Consider the following 24,533-nt stretch of genomic DNA (forward strand, 5'->3'; position numbering starts at 1 on the left):
CAATTTAGACAAGAAAAGGAAAAATTGAAAGGAGCAAACAAAATAGTCATTATTTTATTTATTAGATGATATTGTCTATTGAAAAATCCCATAGAATCTAAAGATAAAGATAAATTATTAATTCAAGTAAGAAAATTTAGCAAGGAACCTGGATATAAGATTAACATAGAAAAAATTAATATAGATTAAAATAGAAAATTAATATAGAAAAATCCATAAATAACAACAAAGAAAATCTAATTAAAAATATTTTTATAGTAGCAAGATAGCCGTAAGGTATTTTGAAATAAATCAGACAAATGATATGTAGAATCTTTATGGAAATAATATATGGAAACAAAAAATCTCACTGAAGGATGTTACAGGAGACTTAAATAAATGGATAGGTTATTCTGTGTTTATGACTTTCTTTATATGGTAAAAATAACAGTTCTCAAATTATTTTTTAGAGTTTATGCAATTCTAAAAAAAAGTTCCAACAGATTATCTTAAAGAATGTAATAAGCAGATAGTCAAATTCTTACGGAGGAACAGAGAGCCAAGAATAGGCAAAGCAATTTCGAAGAACATAGTGATGGTACCTGTTCTATCGAATAAAAAAGGAACAGAGGACTGGAATAGACATGTCTCCAAAGAAGACATACACGTGACCAGTACGCACATGGAAGGCCTCAGCAGCAGTAGTCTTTGGGGAAATGTAAATCGAAACCACAGTGAGGCACTTCTTCACACCCATAAGGATGGCTGCTAACAACTGCAAAAACCCCCAAAACAATGACAAGTATTGGTGAGGATGTAGAGAGAATGGGACTCTTGTACACTGTTGGTGGGAATATAAGATTGTGTAGATGCTGTGGAAAACAAGCAGTATGGTGGTTGCTAAAAAAATTAAAATAGAATTGCTATATATGATCCAGCAATTCCACTTCTGGGTACATACACAAAAGAATTGAAAGTAAGAACTCCACAGATATTCCTTTATTTATTTATAAAAGTTTTATTCAAATTCCAATTAACATACAGAGTAATGTTAGTTTCAGGTGTACAACATAGTGAAACACTTCCATCTACCACCTGGTGCTCATCACAAGTGCACTCCTTCATCCCCATCACCTGTTTCACCTGTCCTCTTGCCCACCTCCCGTCTGGTAACCAGTGAGCCTAGGGTCCTCCTACTCCACCGCCATCTTCCTCTCTTTCCTTCACAGATCTTTATACGCTTATTTTCCTGGCAGCATTATTTATAATGGCCAAAAGGTGGAAACAACCTAAGTATCCACCAGTGGATTAATAGATAAACGAAATGTAGTATGAATCTACAATGGGATATTATTTCACCTTAAAAAGTAAAGAAATTCTGACACATGCTGCAACATGGGTGAACCTTGAGAGCATTATGCTGAGAGAGGTAGGGCTGACACAACAAGGTAAATACGGTGATGCCACTTATATGAGGTCCCTAGAATGGTCAAATTCATTGAGACAGAAAGTAGGATGGTAAGTGCTAGGGGTTGGGGGTAGGAGCAGGAAGGAATGGGGAGTCATTGTTAATGGGTGCAGAGTTTTAGTTGGAGAATGTGAAAAAGTTCTGGGGATGGATGGTAATGGTGATGGCAGAACAATGTGAATGAATGTATTTAATGCTATAGAACTGTACATTTTAAAATGTTCAAAATGGTAAAGTTTATGTTATGTGTATGTTACCGCAATCAAAAATAAAAGTAAATAAATGATGAAGATGGCAGTTCCAATTAGTGGTTACATTTGGCCACTTTGGTATGGAAGTTTGGTGCAGTTGGGAGGGCCACATGGGTGCCGCAGTGGTTGTGATGATGTTCCTTTAAGTTGGGTGGTAAATGCACAACTGTTTAATAGACATACAGAGCTAAACAGTGTACTGTCATTATTTAAAAATAGGAAGGAACAAAAGGTTATTTATTTCTTGGTGATGGGCTCACATTACCCAAATGGAAGCTGATAGGTAAAACTAAAATGCCAGTTTATTGGTTTTCAGTGGAAAACTATAAAATACACATGCGTGCACACCTATCCACCCCAAGCAGCTTTTTTTGAGAGCTGGAGGGAATGTGGAAATCAGGGAGAGATGGGCCCAACTCAGATAATGGAGTGAGGGCAGATAGCCCTAAGCCGCCTTATGTGGTATTTTGGAATCCCTAGTGCTTTTTGTGTGAATGTACTCTTTGCCACATAGCGATGTGACGCTACATCTAAATCATGTGGCAGTATTTTCTATTATATTCTACACTTTAATATTTTGTACGTTTTGCTATAGTAATATGATAAAAACCCTAATCTTTGTTTTGTTGTGTCTTTATTGGAGTTTATGCTTGGGTGCTTTATGAAACAAATAGTAAGGTATTGACTTCTTTTGTATTAAAAGTTTCTTATGGGACTGAGGATTTGACCTCAGCATGAGTTTGCTATTATGGGATTGAAAATTAATGTTCTAGTAAAAGAAGCTTTTATGTATTTTGCTTTATTTCTTTTACTAAATTAGAGGTTTGTCTTAAATATGTTTTAAGCATTCTCCCCCACCTCCCTATTTCCATGTCAGTTTGTCTTTGGTGTCTTATTTCTGTTGTGTGAGGAGGTGGAAAGCACAGGCTTTGAAAGCTGACAGACCTGCGTTTACTGTGAGTGCAGGCAAGCCTTGAACAGGGTGACTGTAGGCAGATTATTTAACTTTTTGGGGTGTGAGCTTTCTCATTTATAATACAGTTTACCTTCTAATTTTTTTTTTTTTTTTTAAAGATTTTATTTATTTATTTGACAGAGAGACACAGTGAGAGCAGGAACACAAGCAGGGGGAGTGGGAGAGGGAGAAGCAGGCTTCCCGCAGAGCAGGGAGCCCGACGTGGGGCTCGATCCCAGGACCCTGGGATCATGACCTGAGCCGAAGGCAGACGCTTAACGACTGAGCCACCCAGGTGCCCCCCTTCTAATTTATCATGAAGGTTCAGTGAGCACATATAAAACAACTGGTAGGAGCTCGGCAAATGTCAGTTCCCATCTCTTTTCTGTGAAATTGATAACTAAAGATTATTAGAAAAGAAGTAGAAGGAAAGGTCTTTACTGGCTGTCCATTAAGTTATTTTGATATGATGTAGTATACTGAGAAATACTTTTTTTCCAAATTTAGAATTACATTTTAAAATTTTAATATAAATTCTTTGCAGTCTTTTTATGGTTCAGTTCTTTTATTTACTTGTTTCATTTACTTGCTGTATTAATTTATTTACTTGCAATCTTGAGGATTTTTGTTTGTCTAACATCATGGGAAGTTTCTCATAAATTTGAATACAATGAACATCTTAGTTAAATGAACTGGCAATCATAGTGTTTTTATTTTAACTTATCCTAAAATATATTCTCTCTGTCAAATTTTAATAACTTGAACATCTTATAGTTTTAATCTTTCCATCTTAAATAGATTACATTAAATGCAGAAAATATTAATATTAAAAAATATTTTACTGTAGCTTAACAAAGCTTTCTATAAAGCTGTTTTCTTTGCCCTGGGACCAAAACTTTTTTTTGTCCAAACTCTTAATGATTACCTTGGGAGCAAAGGGGGGAAATGTGTGACACTCTACTGATGCTTGTTTGTAGCTATTTTCATGGTTTAAAATAATTAATACCTGCCTTTATTTTCTGTTCCTTATTAGTGTTTCTATCGATCTTCCCCAGATGACAGCATATATGTTTGGTGCAGTCTCGATGGCATGCTGAGCAAACCTTATCTTAGTGTTACTAAGAGACTCTTTTTGTTAAATGAACAGTGGCTTGATATATATTTTAAATGTTATATAAATGTAGAAATTTTTACCAGGCTTTCCTGATAGGTGGAGCCATAGTATATATTATGGTGTTTACATACCTTCTGAGAGGTCAAGATGTCCAGGCAAAATCTTGTTTAAATGTTCATCACCACAGAAACATGTCAGCTTATTGTTAGAGCTTTTGTGTATACATTGTAATTGTCACTTCGTTGATCTTCAGCACAAAGCAATTAAATGTGTAATTGACCAGCACGAAAAGTTCAAAAAGCAGTAACTATTTTAATGTTTTAGACTTTTACCCATTCAGTGCTTATTTAAATCTAAAAAGAAATCTCTGTCTACATGTATTTAGTCTTTACTAGCCTACTTAATTTAACCTGTTACAATGTTGTGATGGTTGTAATTTTTCAAAATAATATTGATAATGAAACTAGTGTAATTATGTAGCTTGCTTTTCTTAAAAACAATATAGTGTTTCATTAGCAGAAAGAAAGTACTTAGTTTCAATGCTGTTTTTAACTAGTACATTGAGTGCTTGTTGAACTATGATTTTAATAAAAGGGGTGGAGTTTCATTAAAATAACTTAGGTTCATGGTTTTGGGGAGGGATTATCCCAGTATTCATACTGGGGATAAAAATATTATGGAGTTCTTGAAATCTTAGTAATATATGACATAGGATAAGCATTCAAAAGTACTTGAAAGAAGTACAACTGTTGTTAAGTTCAAGTTCTTATAGTTTGTGATCTTATATTCAGGAGACTTTCCTTACTTTTTAAGATAACCAATGGAAACCTTTTTCCTCCGGACAATGTTTTGCCGCTTTGTTATTTGCAGGGTATTTCAGTAAGTTGTTCTGACATCTGGCACATCTTTCAGCTCAGCATATGCAAGAATAGAGTTGATAGAAACCTTCCCCTTGGGGATCCTAGCTCCTCATTCTGACTCTTAATGGAAAAATGAGCAGTAGGCATATTTTTTGCTTATATGCTGTCCTGCTGGTGATTAATGGTAGTGATAAAAGCTCTCTCAATGCTTTCATTACTTTTGCAGGCAGAATCACATACAAAAGTTTAAAAATCTCACATATTACATGCCACAAAGCCTGTACTTTTTAGGCTTTGTAATACTTTTATGATCTCAAGAAAGGTAGTAACCATAGTTTATGTATTTTTGGCACTTGTAGGAGCCAGTCAATTCTGAATTAACAGATGAAGTCTCTGGTTATTTATAGCCCCATTACGCCTCTTCTCTCTGTCCTAAAGTTGTTGAGGATAAAAAAAAAGCTGCCACATTGCATTTAATGAAAAAATTTATATTTTTCTATTGGTGTTGCTAAAGCTCATGAATGTGACACTCCACTGATTTCAAGTTGGGCTGATTTTTGTCTCGTTTAATTAAAAAAAAAACCCAAAAGGAAAACATAACTGTCCTGGCCTCCTAGTGGACTGAGTCAGAATAACGGTTATTTCTTCCTACAGCAGTTATTAGTATTTCATAACAGGCATAATCCTATCTAACAGTTTTGATGATCTGCTCTGTGGCAGCCTTTCCTGTATGTGTAATATTGCTTATTCACTCTTTTGTGCTTAGATTGATAACTGAAAATGAGCAGAATTCTTTTTGTGTTGTTTACTATTTTTCTTTTTTTTTTTTTTAAGATTTTATGTATTTATTTGACAGAGAGAGACGCAGTGAGAGAGGGAACACAAGCAGGGGGACTGGGAGAGGGAGAAGCAGGCTTCCCACTGAGCAGGGAGCCCGATGCGGGACTTGATCCCAGCACCCCGGGATCATGACCTGAGCCGAAGGCAGACGCTTGACGACTGAGCCACCCAGGCGCCCTATTTACTATTTTTCAAAAGAAATATTGATAGTAAATTTTGAACCATTTATATGATTTGACTACAGAGGTTTTTTGCTAAATGATTTTTATATGACTGGTTAAGCATGTGAGTATACATTTTAGACATTTCTTCTTGATATTATTCATATATCTGTAATAGAAAAAAGCATCTTCTTGGAATTATATAGTTGTTTCTTTTTAGAAAAACTGTTCACATATAATTTATTTTTTTTAACACAGATTTATTTGAGGACTTGGTTTGTCAGTGTAATGGGAATAAATGTGTGGGTCTTGAACCTTAGTATCACTGTCAGATGGGTCATATGTAGGCTGCATTTTAAAAACTATTTTTATTAATGAGAGAATGTAATTTTTCTTAATGTAAACAGAAGGGGGCAGTTTTTGAATTTAATAGTAGATTACCTCTTTTTGACATAAATGCTAATGAAAATATTAAGTAGAACAATAGCATGTTAAATGAGGTTACTTTAACCAAGCTGTTTTTCAAATAATTTCGTATCAAGGTTAAATTTAGAAAAATAACCAGAAAGTACTTGAGAGTACAGAGAGTACTTATATCAGATTTTGTTAGCAGCAGGCTGTTAATAATCTGCTCTGACCAATATGGTAACCACTAGCCATGTGTGACTATATAAATTTAAAAGAACTAAAGTTACATAAAATTAAAAATCAGCTCTTCATTCACAGTAATGACATTCTAAGTGCTTGATAAACACATATGGCTAGTTGCTATCTTATTGGATAACACAGAATAGAACATTTCCATCATCACAGAAGGGTCTTTTGGACAGCACTTTTGTATGCAATTAAATCATAAATAATTTGTTTCATCTATATTTGTTTTGTCTTTAATTATTTTGTATACCATCTAAACAGCAGAAGACAGAGTAAGACCCAGCTTTAAGGATCTATGTGTATAGCACCTCATTTTCTTAGAAGTGGTGCTAATGAGATTTGATGTTTATGTGTTGTTGCATTAATGCACCTGTTTCCCTGTTGCTGGCCTGTACTTCTGTTAGCAAGTTCTGACTAAGAGTGACACGATCAGAGTTGTGTTTTGCAAAGATTGCATTCCCACTGCAATGTAGGCAACAGGTCAGGCAGAGAGAGACAAGAGTTGGATTTTGAACTACTAGCTAGCAAAGTAGGGAGTTGTCCAGGTGAGATGGATGTGGTGGCAGAAGGAGAAGTGGATGGATTTAGTCGTAATGACACAGTAGAATCAGAAGGACTTAGTGTTTGAATAGATCAGAGTCCAAGGTGTGTGTGTGTGTGTGTGAGAGAGAGAGAGAGAGAGAGAGAGAGAGAGAGAGCGTGCAGCAGCAAGGGGGATGACAAGGATGCTTGCAGCATCTGGAAAAAACAGTGGATAATGGTGCCATTAATTGGGGTATGTAACACTGAAGGAGCATGTTTAGGGGATAAAGTGATGAGTTTGACTTTAGAATTAAGTTTATGTACTTGTGAGATACTTGAGGGGAGGTGGCAGCTCAGATGTATGGATCTTGGTCTCAGTGGTGAGATTTGGACTAAAGATAGAAACTTTAGATTTAGATTTAGGTTACGTGAGGAGGTAAGATCACCTAGGGGAAGAACAGAGCAGTCTATCTGGTGTCTTCATCACATGAACTGGCTTCATCAGAATTGACTGAAGTGTCTTTGGGCTGGTTCTCAGGGATTGGCAAGCCCCTTGGTAATGCTGACATATGCCAAAGTTTGAGAAGCACTGATCCGGCATGTTGAAAGGATGAACATCTAAGCCTGAGCCATGGAGAAAAGGGATCTGAGGCATTTTCCTTTATATAAAGAATGAAAGAAAGAAGAACGGAGACAGAGAAACCAGAGATAGGGGAAGGAAGCTGAGGGATGCGCAGTCTCCCCAGTTATGTCCTACTAAGGAAGAGGTAAGGGCAGCTGCAATTTGCTAGAAAGCAAGGGATGAGATTTAGGGTCAAGGAGAATGGAAAACATTTAAAAAATCATTGAGGGAATCCTTAGCCAGAGATCAGCATAAGTATTGCCAGGTAACAGCAAAGACCCACTTTGGAATGTCGTAGCACATGTTTCTCAAGATTTTGTAAATTTCTTTCACAGGACTGAGAATTCAAGGAATGAGCCACCAGTGGAATTAAGGTAGTCTGGTGGAAATCAAAGGGACCAGGAATATTAGAATATTATTGGTACTGGATTATCATTAAAATACACAGTTCAACATAGGGTTTAAGCAAGTGAAAACAAGACTGATTGGAGGAGTTGGGTGGATTCAGGGAGTGGAGGTTATAATGATGAAGACACAGTGTAGGTTAGAGGACTGGAGGTATCAGAGAAATATGGAGCAGTCTCACAGTCTGCGATCTTAGAGGTGGGTCTGAGAGACGAGGGAGTGAGGCTAGTGGATGTGCTGGGCTGTAGTAGCAGGGAGGTTAAGTTCATTAGGAGCTTGTATGTTAATCATCATGGCAAGGGAAATGATAAGAAATGCTTGTGTACCCGGTGTTCATATCATCAAGAAACACGAGATTGTTTCTTACAGGTCTGTGAATGATAGGTGACAGATGGGAAGAAGTTGATAAGCTGGCATTAGGAGAAATAAATTTAATCCAGAAACACAAATGATAGGTGAACTACAAAGCCTTGGAAATTTTAAAAACAAAGGCAATAATTTGAGCCATTACAGTTAACCCTTATATTGTGCTTACTAAACACCTAGCCTAATGCTAAGCATGTTACTTATGTTAACTCATTTGATCCTTATAATGACCCCATAAGGTAGGGATAAACCTATTTTACGAAGAAACAAACTGATGCACGGAGAGATTTAGAAATTTGCACAGTGTTACACAGTTGGTCAGTGATGGGACCAGGCTTTGAACCCAAGCAGTCTGTTGCTGGAGTTGGGGTCTTGAACTAGCTCGCTATACTGTCTCATAAACTGAACTTGGATATTTTAAAAATTATTTTTCTGAGTGTCAATCTCTTGGAAGTTAGTTCTTTTAAGAAAAAAATTAAAAATTAAAAACAACATTAATTTGTTCTTATATTACTTAAAGCCCTGCAATTCACTCTATGAAATTTGGAAAATACAGAAAACAACAAAGTATACAAGAAAAATAGTTCCTTGTAATCATAGTCTTTTTAGCTGGCCTTGTAGGGCTTGGTATTACACGAACATGCTAACACCCCTCCTCTCCGGGAGAAGGGGCTATGACCAAGCTCCGCCTGTAGCTCAGCCTCTGACAGGCATTAGCACGTCAGGTCCTTGGGGGACTCATACTTCTCCCACTTGCCTACTGCTTGCGTAAGAGCATTCACTGCTAGATCTTGGGAGTCTTCTCATTGCCCTTAACCCAACCTTGTGAGCCCTTATTTGTTCTCTAGAAAGCCATGTTAGCTACCTACCCTTGTCACCCAAAGCTGCCAGAATTGTGGAGGGTCTGAGATTTTACTGTACTTGCAAGCTGACAGTCTGCTAGCTTCGTGCATGGTAGTTGTAGACATGAGACTCCTGGATCAGAGACAAAGGACTTCATTACTCAGAACAGGCAAGCCATGAGTTTCCTGTTCCCCGGGACAACCCCCCCCCCCCCAGCTTCATAGGGGCAGTGTGGCTCAGGTGGAGGCTGCTCCTACAGTGGGCTCAAGTCATAGCTGAGGAATCTCAAACTTAGGGGAACCCACAAGTGGGCTTCAAGCAAATTTGTCTGCGCTTTGCTCTGTAGAAAACAGACCTGCTTCAGAGAGACACCGTCTCTGTTTTGCAAGGCTGTTTGCTATCCAGACATCCTTAAAAATATAGTCCAGGGGCTCCTGGGTGGCTCAGTTGGTTAAGCACCCAATTTGATTTCGGCTCAGGTCATGATCTCAGGGTCATGGGATTGAGCCACTTGTTGGGCTCCACCTTCAGTGGTTAGTCGGCTTGGGATTCTTTCCCTCTCCCTCTGCCCCTCCCCCCTGCATGTGTGCACGCTCTCTCTTCAAAATAAATAAATCTTAAAAAAAAAAAGTCCAGAACAAGGTCTATCCCTGCCTCTGTGAGATGCACAGGAATGAGAGAGACCCGTGGAGCATTAGCTCCTGAAGCAGAATAACATATTTGAAGAAAAATACGTTTAATTGCCAACAGATATTTCTTACCAAAATATCAGAGGAAGTGTGTAAATCTTATGGTAGATTCATTCCCCAACATTTAATATCATCGTAATGGTTATATACTTATTATTACATTGTTACAGTTGTTTAATAATTATATTATTAAAACACTTTTTTGGGACAGTGGGTCTCAGATGGTTCCAAGGATCACTACTGTTTTATATCAGAACACGGTTGCAGTGTTTAGCTCATATGTCATAACACTTAAGACACATGTGTTAGGTGTTTTGGGCGCCCTTAATATTCCGAAGTTCTGGTTGGAGGCAGGCAGGATTTAGGCTCCAGTCAGAGATAGGAAGAGACAAGCTGAAAGGGTGTTACACATTCTCATCAGAGCACCTGTTCTTTTTATCTGTTACAAGCTTCCATGTAATATTTGATGTGTAATAAGAAGATTCTTGCTTACAAAAAAAGACTATTGCTCAGAAAGAGAGAAGGAAGGAAAAAAGGAATTACCATTAAAAGGTGGCTGTCTGGGGCACCTGGCTGGCTCACTTGGTAGAGCCTCTGACTCTTCATCTCAGGGTTGTGAGTTCAAGCCCCACCCGGGGCGTGGAGCCTACTTAAAAAAAAAAGGGGTGGCGGTCATGTTTTCGTATCCTAAGTGGTTTGAGAGTTGTGAAGTGTGGGTTTGGAGAGTTCTTCAGGAAAGCTGGAGTGTGTTTTTTAGTAGTATGTTTGGGGACTGTTTGTATTTCATCTCACTTGAGTCATAACTACTGTTAGATCTGATGTGTTAAATAAAATACAAGCGTCATTTACTCTGGTCCACCGGCCTCCCTTGCTGGAAACACTTAAGGTGTGCTGACTCCACATTTGAGGACATCTTTTAACCGGCCTAGGGCAGTCCTGTGTGGTAAGACTGGACTGTAAGAGCAGGCCCCTCCAACTCTTTTATCGAGATACATGGATTTACTTCTAATATTGTTTGTTGTATTTCATGTACATTAGTGCATTATAGTATAAAACAACAATGTGAATCTTTGAATTTAGGTATGGATTCAATCATTTGGTGACTTTTCAGGAATATAAGAAGGTTGTTTTCATTCGTTTGTTTGTTTGCCTTGTCCAATAGGTTTCAAGTTTAGAAGCCTGGCCTCTGGTTTGGCCCTGAGGTCAGAATTTGTTTTATATTTAAAACAAAATTGTGCAGAAAGATGGTTTATTATATTCCAGGCATATGAGGTAATGACGGTTTTATCTAATGTGAAGAAAGAAGTGTAGTACATAATCAATAGCCATGCACACTGGCCTTGGTTTCTGCTGCGGGCTTTGCTCAGGGAGTCCCTGGGCTGCTGGCGGGAGCAGGGGGGACACGGTGGCTGTGCTGAGGGTTACCAGTGGGGGAGGGGGCACTGGCAGCTGAGGGGTGGGGAGTGGGGGAAGGGGGTGGGGGGCGCTGGCGGGAGCAGGGAGGGGCACTGGCAGCTGTGGGGGGAGAGGGAGAGTGGGGGAAGGGGGTGGGGGGGTGCTGGTGGGAGCGGGGGAGGGGGCATTGGCAGCTGTGGGTGGGGGAGGGGGAGGGTATGGGGGAAGGGGGTGGGGGCGCTGGTGGGAGCGGGGGAGGGGACACTGGCGCTGTGAGGGTGGGAGGAGGGGGAGTGGGGGAAGGGGGTGGGGGCGCTGGCAGCTGCGCTGGAGGCTGCGGGAGCGGTGCTGGGGGCTAGCGCCTTGGGACTGGGGGCTGTGTGTGCTCGCCGGGTCCGTCGCTCCCATGGCTACTTGGCCCCGGACTGTAGTCGTCCTCGAGGCCCTTACTTAGAACCACAGACAAAAATTCATCAACCTGCCTTTTAAAACCCGTTTTTTGTTTTTTTTTTTTAAGATTTTATTTATTTGAGAGAGAGACAGTGACAGAGATAGCAAGAGAGAGTACAAGCGGGAGGGAGAGGGAGAAGCAGCCTCCCCACTGAGCAGGGAGCCCCACATGGAGCTCGATCCCAGGACCCTGGGATCATGACCTGAGCTGAAGGCAGCCACTTAACTGGCTGAGCCACCCAGGCACCCCTTAAAACACTGTTTTGAAAAATGTTTTCATGACGAATTTTTTTGGTTCTTTAAAGCTTGATGGTATTCTACATAATTTGGTAAAACAAAGGCAGTCTAAACATGACACTGTAAAGCTAGTGTTTTTTGTCTTCCTAATAAATATAAATTTCCTCCCTTTCCAAAGAATTTTTGTGCTTTCATGTAGACAGAAACCTAATTAATCATGAGATGAAATAAAATACAGTTAGATCTCCATTATCTTTTTCAGGGAATCCGAGCCCGAATTTTAGAAACTCTGGTCATGCTTGTCCTCCTTGCACTCCTTATCCTTGGGATAGTGTGGGTAGCCTCAGCGCTCATTGACAAGGACGCAGCGAGCATGGAGTCTTTGTATGGTAAGTCAGCTTCTCTCCAGGACGCTGAACTGGGCGTATAATTACACATTCGCTTTCATGAACGTTTTAGTAATTCTTTGTGTCGTCAGCCCTTGTTGTTAATTTACAGAATTAACAAATCTTTAGACATGTTTAAGAAAATAAATGAGTGAGAAAGTAAATGTGTTTGCTGTATTCAGAAAGAGCAAGCAGCTTTTAAGATTTTTGTTTGTTTCTTAGTTGGTTTCTGTTCTTAAAATTCCATGGAGACTTTTTTTCTCCCTCCAAACAGGTTTTGCAAAAGGGTTATTTCCTTTTCTATTTTAGATCTTTTTATTGTACAATTTAGAAATTATATGGTTTAGTAGACTCAAATAGACAATTATGTTTATCAAACATTAATTTATAGTCAACCTATATCTTAATGTACAATATTTTGGATTTACTAAAATATGTTTGTGTTTCTTTACAGATCTCTGGGAGTTCTACCTACCCTATTTATATTCCTGTATATCTCTGATGGGATGTTTGTTACTTCTCCGTAAGTATTTTTCTGGCTTAATGTTGATAGGAAAATGGAGTTCTTTGTTCTGGAAAATTATCGTAAGGTTTCCTGATGAAATTACTTAACAGCTTGGAGATGTTTTTAAAGTTGGCCCTTAACTTTTTTTATGTTAAGATAAATTTTGATAAACTGAAGCCATGGAATAAAACTCATGTGCTGTTCTTTAAGGAAAGCCTCTCTCGTGGAGAGACACACACACAGGCACACACTCGCTGAAGCATTAGATTCTCCTCTTGAGTGGTAACATCGAATCCTGTGTGCTGAATTTGTGGTCTTTATTTAAAATGTATTCAGTTTTACTTGAGGCATTACAGCATATCTCAGGGATATTATAAGCAGATAAATGTAGTTAAAAGGAGTTAAGATAATAGTTGTTTGGTTCTCAACTCCATCAGCACTTGAAATTTTAATCTGCTCTTTAGTTGTTTTTTTTTTAAATTTTTAAGTGAAGATACTGTTATTCAACTGCTAGAGTCTTGCACGTACTAAACCTTCTTCAGTCTTTAGGTATCTTTCGTCCTTCACCTGTCATCCCCTCTAGCTTCTTTATTGATGAAGACTCCTCTGATAAAACACTGAGAGAATCTAAATTTGAGGCAAGAATTTTCTTACAATGATAGTCTTGGAGTCTGTTCTGTATTTTGCACTAGCCATTTATCAGCCTCCTCTCTGTGACCTCTCCTGCAGTGTGTACCCCTGTTGGCCTTTCCCGCATGTTCACAGTGATGGGTCAGTTGCTGGTGAAGCCAACAGTAAGTGTGTCATCTTGTTTGTTAAATGTGTTTACATTTGAACATCTTTTAGGTTGTGAATTAGCAATCAGAAACATTAGTGTATTTCTGTGGGCTTGTGACCTCGTTGTTATTGTTGCTTTTATTTTAATCTTTTTCATCTTTGGAAACAAATTTGTTTTTGCTTTTAAAATAGTAACTATAGACACTCAGGTAGAAATTCTTCTAGCAAATTTTAAGACAAAATTTACAAATACTTACAGGTATTTTAGGTGTCTGTTATATCAGTAGTAACTCTGTTATGTTTCAAAATTTACCACATATATTCCTTGATTTATAGAGCAGTTTTGTCTCTGAGAAGTTGTCTGCATGTTACATTTTGATTATACTTTTCACTTTAATCTCAGAGTTGCCATATATTCATGATTTGTCCCTAGTTTCTTTGGCCTCTAGCTATTTTGTCAAATATTCACTCACATGAAAATAATTCTTAGTTGCATTTAAGGAACTTGCCATTTACAAGGGTAAATTTTCATGGGTCCTTATTGCCTACAAACTCAGGTCTGAATGACTCACAGCCTCTTCCCTAGTCCACTGACCTCCAGCCTGTGCTCCTGCCCCCTCGGCTCTGACTGCACATTCATCAGCTGATGGGCTGTGCTCACAATGGGTTGTGTGCTTTCACTTAGCAGGCGTGTCCGGGGCTTTCTCCCATCAGTGCCCCCTGCCTGCTCCAGCCGCCTGACCACCTCCTCAGGGCCTGGCTCTGATGTTGCTGCACTCACTGCCTATTCTTGAACCTTGCCTCACCTTTTCTTTAAGTTGAAATAATCAAGCTTATTTCTCTGCACTTTTCATATTCCCCTTTGTTAATACCTATTAAATTATTTTGGTTATATGTTTGTCTTTCCTATTGGGGTGATTAATCAGGAAAAATTTGAGGCAATATTGTAGTTAGATATTCTTTTAGTAATGCTTGCTTAATTTTGAAAGATTTTTAAAAAATAAGTGACAGATAATTTTTTCCTATGTTTTTAAAAAATAAAATTGGATTATTTAACTTGCTACATAAATGTATACACACTCAAAACATGCTATCAAATCTTGAAATTCACTTCCCTCTTGAAGAGGTTTCATGACACTGCATTCTTAATTTCTTCCTGATTCTCTGACAGAGCTTTCTTTTTGTTTTTTGGTCTCTTTTTCCGTTTTTATTTCCTAGCCCCCTTAGATAGGCAAATGTTCCAAGTTCTGTCCTTGGTCTAAAGTTGCTCTGCTCTGTTCTCCTTACCACCTCTGCCACTTTCACGACACTTCTAAATGTGTAGCTCTAGGGAGCAAAAGACACCGAAAACAAACCACACCACATTGTAAATGCTGTACCCGAATACTCCACGGAGCTGAAAGCTCAGCTTATAGAAAACCAAACTACTTACCTAGTACCCTTCCCAAACTGATTTTTCTCCTAAACTTGTCTTTTACTAACATTATTCTTGAAACTTTAATTATCTTCACTTCTTTTCTTGTTCCTAACATCCAGTATTAATGATATTCAATTCAGTGTAGGCTCTATGTTTGTGATAAGCACTATATTTTACGCACATTTCATTTAATCCTGTTAACAAACCCATAAGTTAGGTGGTGGTCTTATTTTATGGCTGGAATTATCTGTAGTTCAGGGAGATTAAGTCGCTTGTACGAGATCACAGATCAGTCATGATGGGGTGGGATTTGAACCCAGAGACTGGTTACAGACCCTGGGCTCTGGACCACTGTTTTGTTCTGCCATAAGCTCCAGAATACTCGAACCACTTTATTGCTGAGTGTACTTCGCACCTCTTCACCTCTGTGTTTTGCTTATAGTTTTTTTCTGATCTAAATGCCTTTCCCCATTTTAGTAAATTAAGCTATCAGCTAAGAGGCTACTATTATCAAAAACACTTGCCAAAACTTTTTTTCTTCCCACCTAGAATTTGGGGGTCTTTCTTCCTCTGAACTTTTGTGACATTTTATTTTTGCTTCAGTTATGACAGTTATTTTAACTTTATAATTGTTTTTTTGAGTTCATTCTGTCTTTCCTGGACACTAGAATGTAAGCTGTTTGAGGTCAAGGACTGTGTTTGACTCATATTTAGGTCCCCATCAGCTCAGAGTGTTTAAGAGTGTAGGCTTCAAAAGGCAGATAACTTTTCTTTGCCAAACCTTTGTTTCTTGGCATATTATAAGATGGGGATGATAACAGTCTGTTTTTCATTGGATTATTGTAGAATCAAGGGGATGAGGCACACAAGCATTTAACACAAATATCGGTGTGCCATTCATTGTTACTCAAATGGAGACAGACCCATGGTGGTAAGTCACTAATGGATAGTTTGCATTGTAAGAGGACATCTTTTGTATGGGCTAGACCTTAAGAAAAGTAAAAACTGGATTGTGATCCAAATGGTAGAAATGGTGAGAATATTGATGAGAAAGAAACTTGATTTCATGACCCACAGAGATATGGCCCCTGCCTGCCTTAGGCTCAGAGCCTGTCTTGGATTAACTTAGCCCAGTCCACTGCCTGCACCGCTGCTGTCCATCTGCCCAATCTTTCCCATTTAGGACTCAGGGGTCGTCTCCTGGGGGAGGCCCTCACTGGTGGCCTGCTGAAGTGGGTCACCCCACCCTTTTCTCCTAGGTCGGTCAGCTTTTGTACTTACTTATTTGTGTGTTAGTATATATTCTTATTTTACTATTTTATTTTGCTGTGAGTGCTAAGCCTGTTGATAATAAGGGATTATCAATATTTGTTGAAATACTGGGAATTATTGGATTGCTCTAAATAAATTTTATAGAAATTAGGTAGATTTGATACCTGATAGGAGTTACATGCTTTGAGACTCCTTTTTATGAATATACCTCATCAGGGAGCTGAAAGGATATACATATATAGGGTTTCTACCCTTTTGCTTTGTACATCAACTTCTCACAATTTATTGTTTTGTTGGGAATAAGTAGTTTGGGTTTGAATGATATTAAATATATCAGCTCTGGGCTTCTTTTAGATTTTCCCCAGAGCTAGGAAGATATTTAGGATCATTTCAAGAAGGATAGCTATGTTAACAAAGCTAGAATTAAATATATTTTAGGCTTTATCAGTTGTGAAGATAGTGCAGGTCATATCCTATATAATTGGTGATTGATTAGTGGTTCTTGTTTTTTACTAGTGTTGTATGGTATGGTAGTGAGTGGGGTATATACAAGCATAATATTTCTCTAGGGTTCTGTCTACAGAATGATTTTGATAATACCAGTATTCATAATTTGCAGAAAATTTTTATTATATACAGATGATGTAAGTGGAAAGTATTGTATGGTAGTTACTGAGTTTATAGGTCTCTTGTGTTAAGTATTATCTAGGTAAATATAAATGAGAAACCAATGTTGGACGGAGTGATCTATTCCTTCTTGCTCTAAAATATTGGTTTGGGTGTAAGAGGTATAATTGTATTTAGCCTTTTGGATGTTGAGAATTCATACATTTACTTGTCATTGAGAGAACTGCAGTGTTCTTTAATCCTTTAAATTTAAATATATGTAGATTTTCTAGTAGTCAACTTTGATGTGTTTAGTTATATGCTAAAATATTTTTCCTTAACTTATAAATAGACTAGTTTGAGTATTTTTAAATTCCTAATGATTTTAAATGGTTATCTAAGTCATAGGCCAAATAACCTAAGTGTTCTCATAAGCACTAGTTTTCTGATGTTGCATTAGTCAAAGGTTTGATCTTTGAATTTAGATTCTTGAAGACCTGGATGAACAAATTTATATTATTACCCTAGAGGAGGAAGCACTCCAGAGACGACTAAATGGTATGTATGTATTCCATAGTTAGAGCTCAATAAAAAATTATTTAATTCAAAAAAAGACAGCTAATTGAGAGGGGAAAAATGCAAGCCTCTTAGCACATTGTGCTGATGCACTAGGTCAAGACCTAAGAGTAACATGTGAACGTCCCAGGTGAGGATAGTTTTGCTGAAGACTAGTGGCACTGCGGTCAAGTTCCCATCTTTCCCTAGCTGTGGTTAGCTATAGTCTAGCAAGGCCAGTTCATTTCTGAGACACTGGCCACTAAGGCACACCTCTACTGCTATGTATTTTAAGCATGACGACTCAGTTACTGAGGTTTTGCAAATTTGCATGTTTTCTTAGTGACTTTAATATCCCTACTTCATTTCTTTCCTGTTGAAATCTTTAAGGTCGAAAGTAGTATGTTTTTTTGCTACTAGGTGCTAAATTTGACAGTCTCGGTTATGCTTAGGAGCTCTGTTGTTATTTAGGAATGCTGTTCATAATCAGCTGTGATAACCAAGTAAGCATGTCAAAGATCTTAAAGTTTTTTTTTTTTTTTTTTTAAGATTTTATTTATTTATTTATTTGAGAGAGAGAGAATGAGAGAGAGAGAACACATGAGAGGGGATAGGGTCAGAGGACGAAGCAGACTCCCCGCCGAGCAGGGAGCCCGATGTGGGACTCGATCCAGGGACTCCAGGATCATGACCTGAGCCGAAGGCAGTCGCCTAACCAACTGAGCCACCCAGGCGCCCCAAGATCTTAAAGTTTAATTTTTATTTACTCATCCTTTTGGCTTCAAATGAAGAAACCAGTGAAAAAAAGAGTAATGACATAGTTTAACAGAAATGATATAGTTTGGGTAAATTTTCTATTTTACGTAAATGCTTTGCACTCTGCACTCTCTTCTCCTGCAAAGCTGTTTTTTTTCTTTAATGTTGAAAACCAACCCCAAGATCAGATTATTAATAGCTAACTGTATTTCAGGATCATAATTAAAGCGTAGATATAAAATAGAAGGGTATTTTAAGTATGAAATAGGAAGAAATATACCTACTTTCTTAAGCTACAAATAGTGAATTTAAAGATTTTATTTTTATTTATTTGAGAGAGAGAGCACAGGCAGGGGGAGAGGCAGATAGAGAGGGAGAAGCAGACTCCCTGCTGAGCAGGGAGCCCGATGCGGGGCTTAGTCCCAGGACCCCGGGATCATGACCTGAGCCGAAGGCAGACGCTTAACCGACTGAGCCACCCAGGCGCCCCACAAATAATGAATTTAAATCATCAACTCAAAAGTGTTGCTAACATTTAGACCTTTATTCTTAAATCAAAGAATTTCAGATTTTATCTATTTTAGAGAATTCTTCGCAATAATATTGTATCCTTTGGTACCAATAACTTTTAGACTGGAACTACATGTATCTTTTATTCTTCTAACATTATTAAAGCTATTTTAATATTTAAGTCTATTTTATTTCAGAATTACAACTTTACACTCAATACTGTCAGCTTTATAAAATTTCATTAAAGTAGTAAATTTATAATAAATTTGTGTTACTTAGGTAATCGTGCTGCCGTGTGATAAATATGCCTGAACTGCCATGCTGCCTGCAGCGCGCACCTACGTTTCAGCCTGAAATACATGGTCTTTCTTACAGGTCAGGAGGCTGAGGGCTAGGAAGGGTAAAAGACGGCGCCCCATGGGGGCCTGGGTGGCTCAGTTGGCTAAACGTTCAACTTTTGATCTCAGCTCAGGTCTTGATCTTAGGGTTGTGGGTTCGGGCCCCACATCAGGCTCCACGTGGGATGTGGAGCCTACTTAATAAAAAAAAATATATATATATATATATATATATATATATATGTATAGTGCCCCATGAATTAAAGAATGAGTTAAAACAAAACTAAACCAAAAATACAGCCTTTTCCCACTTTTCGCTTTAAGAAAAAGTCCCTCCAGAATCTTTCTAGATCCTTTGGCTCCTCAAATTCAAAAGTGAATCATTATATCTAAAGAAATTGAAAAAGAAGTAGTTGCCAGAAGGCTAGATATATTACAAAATGAAGCCAAACCCAAATAAACAAAATACCCTGACTAGCACAGAAATATAATTTGGAGAGGATTAAGCATGTTATGATAGCTAATGCTAAGTATAATTTTATTTTCTACCATTTTGGTAAGCCATGCACCACTTCTAAGTGCTCTGTTGGTAGGTTGTTAAAGTCTTTCTATTGATGCTCTTTAATGATATGTTGGGATAGTTGCTATAGTTTTGTTATTTGCTGCTTGTTAGCACTGTGGACTGTTTCAGGTAGAAAACTGTAACAGGCTTGTAACACAAATGGTTCTATAGTAAAGCGTCCCACTCTTGATCTCAGTTCAGGTCTTGATCTCAGGGTCATGAGTTCAAGCCCCATGTTGGGCTCCACACTGGGCATGGAGCCTACTTAAAAAAAAAAAAAGTATAGATCATAGAATGTAAGTAGTGGAAGTCATCCCCATGGGTTTTATTTAATACAGTATTATGCCAAGTGTATTTTGTTGTAACGGTTATTTTGCATTTTAAATTATTTTTAAAAAGTGAATTTAAATAATACATTATATGTTAAAAAAAAAAGATAGGAAGGGAAAAATGAAGGGGGGTAAATCGGAGGGGGAGACAAACCATGAGAGACTGTGGACTCTGAGAAACAAACTGAAGGTTCTCGGTGGGGGGGTTGGGGGATGGGTTAGCCTGGTGATGGGTATTAAAGAGGGCATGTATGAATGGAGCACTGGGTGTTATACACAAACAATGAATCATGGAACACTACGTCAAAAATTAATGATGTAATGTATGGTGATTAGCATAACATAATAAAATAAAAAAAAGTGAATTTAAAATATTTTTTATTCTGGGCTATTTTTTCTTAAAGATTTTGTTATTTATTAGAGAGAGAGCACTTGTGCACAAGCAGGGGGAGGGGCAAAGGGAGAGGGAGAGGGAGACTCCCCGCTGAGCAGGGAGCCTGACATGGGACTTGATCCCAGGACCCTGGGGTCGTGACCTGAGCCAAAGGCAGATACTTAACTGACTGAGCCACCCAGGCATCCTATATTCCTATATTCTTTTCAAGAATATAGGAATAATAATAATAGAAGATTAAAAAATTTTTACAGCAGTGATTTACTCCAGAATTCATGGTGGTGTTTTGCTAGTGGCCATTGAGTGTGCTTTCTTGGTCTGCGTGGGGATGTGTGATGCACATCACAGGAATCTTTGGGACATCAGCGTGGTTTGCTCTGAGCTCAGCTTCACAGTCATTGAAAAAAACATAACACTTTTTTTTCCTGGAAGATACATAACTTGTTGTGGTAGTTATTATATTATTGGAGTTGAATTTCCATGCATAGTTTTTAAAATATCAGTATAGCTTTTTGATAGAATACTTGCCTGTGACTTCTCCATTGTTCGTGTTTATGACTTGTTGGTGCTAGTTTTGTTCTTATTAATATTAGTATTACTTCAGAATGTTAATATGTTATAAAATAAAGCTATAAAGTTATAAAGCTATAGTTAATATGTTATAAAATACAAAACATGTTAATATGTTATTAAAATAAATTTAATATGTTATAAAATATATGTTAATAAAATAAAGCTAACCTGTACACTATTATAATGTAAATCAGTGTTCTAAAGAAGCCATCCTGTTAGTGGTCTGCTCGGCTTTTTGTCCTCCTTTTTCTGTTTACTGCTCATCTTCTAAGCAGCAGACCTTGAGCAGATGAATTTAAATTCTGAGTCTCAAGATCATAGATGAGTTGGCTAAAGAAGAGAAAAACAAGGGGTAAGGATCTATAAGATTTTATCCAGAACTGGAATACTTGAAAACAAAAGAAATAGATGGTGGGAGTTATATGGATTCCTGGAGCAGGGGGGAGCCCCAGATTTCTAGCCATCTGGTGCAGACAGCCCTCCCTAGTGTCCACATTACATGGCAGGAGTGAGATGTCCCAGGACTCAGCACTGTCCTCATGAGGCTCCTGCCCTTCTCGTCCCCAGCACACAGCCTTACTTTGCTGTCTGCCTTGAGGCCAGGGGGAGTAGTGCTTGCATTCTTCCCTCCCCCTTTCTGTAGTCAGCATAAGGAGCCCAGAATATCCAGGACCCTTGCATCTCAGATTGTCCCTCACATCTCTCTACGTTGCATTTCTGACCTGATTTCCCGCTGTCCCTGAGCTCCTGAAACTCTGTTTATACCATGTGGAACCATGTAGATCTAAGAGCTGCTGGGTTACAGCAGCAGAGCCACTTAGATCCTCAGTCTTCTCCCTCTTGCTAGAAGAAACTTGGCTCTTCCAGCACATACTGCTTCTCAGTCCCTCGCAGGTGGTAGCTGTGTTCTTTCCCACATCCCTTACTTTACTCCTGCAGGAGTTTGGACAGGCATCCTCTCGTTCTCTTCTGCTGCTTTCACACACTTTGAATCTCATCTCATTAGATCGTGGCCTGATTACTTCTCTCTTTTCCCTTCATTCCTCTCCTTCCAGACAGTTCCTCTTCCATCCTTAAGGTTCATGATCATTCTTTCTTTGTTTCTTTTTTTTTTTGATCAGTCTTTCTGCCACTATGCCTGTCGCAACTGGGGCTTTCAGTGTCTGTGTGGATGACCTTTCCAGCCTGCTCCGCCATCCATACACCTCTCTCGATGGTCTTCCTCAGCCGCTGGTCGCCTGGGGCCACAGTGCAGGCCTGTCACTAGTGGTGACAAGTTCTTGTGCGGTCTCACCATCAGTCACCCTGCTCTCCAGCTTGCTGCCTGAAGTGTGCCATGCCCTATGGTTCTTCATGCCATCTGTCCATCTTAATAACTTTCTACTGCCTTTTCTCCTTCACCTCCTTCAGACCCTTGCTGCCTCACACAGTTTCAATTCCTGGGCCATCGTTTGATTCAGTGCCCTGCTTTCTTAGTTCCCTTTCCCTCTCTCTGCTTGGCCAAACTCTAGCCTTGGTCATAGCCAGCTCTTCACGTTCTCGGTATGCATGCCTGTTCAACTGCCTGCCTGGCCTTTCCTTAAATATATGACCAGTGTATTAAACGTACTTTACGTTCTCCTGGAGTCATTTTATGCCTTCTCTTTCCTCAGGACTTCTTCACCATCACTTTCAGCCAATGACTTTGCTTCCTCTTTTCTTGAGAAAATAGAAGCAAGCATGCCGAAATACTGACAGGCTTTTTCCTTCGTATTGACTCATCTACCTGCAACCCTCCCCCCCCCGCCTTGTGCTGCCTTTTCTGCTGATGCTATGACCAGACTGTCCGTGCTTCTGGTGAAGCTCAGCCCTCCCCTCAGGCACTGGATTCAGTCCCTTCTCCCTGATTCAGGGACACACCTATGGCCATTCTACTGTCTCTCTGACATAACCAGTCTTTCTCCAGCTGGATCATTTCCTTCAGCACAGAGATATGCTAGGATTTTTCTCAACAGAATGAACAAATGGAAGGAAGGAAAAGAAAGAAAAGAAAGAAGGAAATGAAATCAATCTGTGTTGACTTCCTATCCCTTCTATCTCACCATCTCATTGCTTTGCTTGTCTTTATAGCAGAATTCGTGGGGTTGTATGCTCACCGGTTTCATTTCTGGGCTCCATATTTGGTTTTGGAGCCACCTTGCCTCCACTGCTGTACTTGACATGCTGTTGTCAAGTTGGCTAGTGACTTCGGAGTCCTCAGCCACACTCCTCATTCCACTTGGTTTTCAGTTCACTACACTCTCCTTGTTCTTTTACTTAAGGAGCTACTGCTTCTCAAAAAACTGCTGTTTTTTCTCTGTGTCCATAGCTTTTTCACACTGGAACGCTTCATGCCTCAGTCCTTAAACTCTTCTCTTGTTTGTTTACCTGCACTCCTTTGGTTGTCTTATCTGGTCTCATGGCTTTAAATACCATCTGTATGCTGCTGACCTCCCTTCTGACCTCTCCATCCATCTACTGACGTTTCCACTTGGTTGCCTGATAGGCATCTCAAACATATCTTGTCCAAAATCAGCTAAAGATCTCATTTCCCATTTCTGCTTCTGTTATAGCCGACCTGTCTCTATAGGTCGCAGATCCATTCTTTTAGGTGCTCAGGCCAATTCCTTGGAGTCTTTCTCTTAATTCTCATATGGATTCCTTTTAGCAAAGCTGTTGGCTCTAGCTTCAAAGTATCTGCTTGCGTGTCACCACCTTGGTTTGAGTGACAGTCACCTCTTGATTAGATTGTTTCCTAATTAGCCTCCATGCATCTATCTTTGGCCTAGTCAGACAAAGTGCTTGAGATGTAAGTCAGATCTTCTCACTTACTTGCTGAGCGTTCTCCAGTGGCCTCCTTTTTCAATCTGAATAAAAACCAGTTTTTGCAGTGCTTCCCTTTCTGCCCCCCATCTACTCTCTGACTTCCTTTCTTGCAGTCTCCTTGCTGTTCTTTCCTGGCCCATTGCCTCCTGTCCCAGGGCATTGTGTTTCCCTTTTGCCTTCCCTTTTGCCTCCTGTCTTTCAGGGCTTTACCTAAAGATCCCCTTCTCAGTGGGCTTTCCCACACTGGAGCCTTGTGGGTATGAGTAATATTGCCAAGCTCCACCTCTGCCCTGGCACTTCTTTCCCTCTTTCCTGCCTTATGTTTTCCTGAAACACTTTCCACTTCCTCCACTTTTTAAATATATTGCCAGTTTCTTCATAGTAGAACAGGAACTGCACAGGGGCAGGGATTTTTGTTCGTTTTATTCCTTTCTGTACTCCTGATCCCATGATATCCCCAGTCACATAGTGGGTTGGTGGTAAATATTTGTTGCATGAGTAAATGAAGAGATGAAAAACATGCATGATGGAGAGTTGTCATTTTATCCAAAAGGAAGTGAAGAAGGCAGAAGAAATAAAATTTGGTGATAGGATAAAAGAATTACATGGAGACAGTATTTAGGAAGGCCCACAGTAGAGACCTCTGAAGACAAGCCAGGATTGTGGGGCTGGAGGACCTTTTGCCCTGGGGTGTTAGTAAAGAAGCAATGATAAGGTGATTTCCCCTAGTGTGAAGCCATGAAATACGAGCAATCAAGATCCATTTCTATCTACTCCAAGACCCCAGAAGAGTAGCCCAACAGAAAGTCCCATTACATTAATTGTGGTAGAAAATCTTTTGTAATTCCTACCCAGGATTAAGAGGATGCATATATCATTAGCATGTTTAAATGTTTAA

General features: G+C 39.1%; 1 protein-coding gene across 8 annotated transcripts in view; it reads left to right on the top strand.

Moving 5' to 3' along the window:
- The window catches only part of LMBR1 (limb development membrane protein 1), a 155,910-nt gene that overhangs the window by 84,925 nt on the left and 46,452 nt on the right, over nucleotides 1-24,533 (top strand). For 7 of the 8 annotated variants that reach the window (XM_081799750.1, XM_081799756.1, XM_081799749.1 and 4 more), the window contains 4 exons: nucleotides 12,074-12,200; nucleotides 12,652-12,720; nucleotides 13,432-13,496; nucleotides 17,260-17,332. In XM_081799750.1, the coding sequence (XP_081655876.1) occupies nucleotides 12,074-12,200; nucleotides 12,652-12,720; nucleotides 13,432-13,496; nucleotides 17,260-17,332 (334 nt within the window). Of the gene's footprint in view, nucleotides 1-5,556; nucleotides 5,753-12,073; nucleotides 12,201-12,651; nucleotides 12,721-13,431; nucleotides 13,497-17,259; nucleotides 17,333-24,533 lie in introns of those variants that run through there. The other variant, XM_081799755.1, reaches the window with a different exon arrangement.

The sequence above is a fragment of the Leptonychotes weddellii genome, chromosome 12, assembly GCF_054177405.1.
Source record: "Leptonychotes weddellii isolate Sample4059 chromosome 12, ASM5417740v2, whole genome shotgun sequence".
Taxonomy (NCBI): domain Eukaryota; kingdom Metazoa; phylum Chordata; class Mammalia; order Carnivora; family Phocidae; genus Leptonychotes; species Leptonychotes weddellii.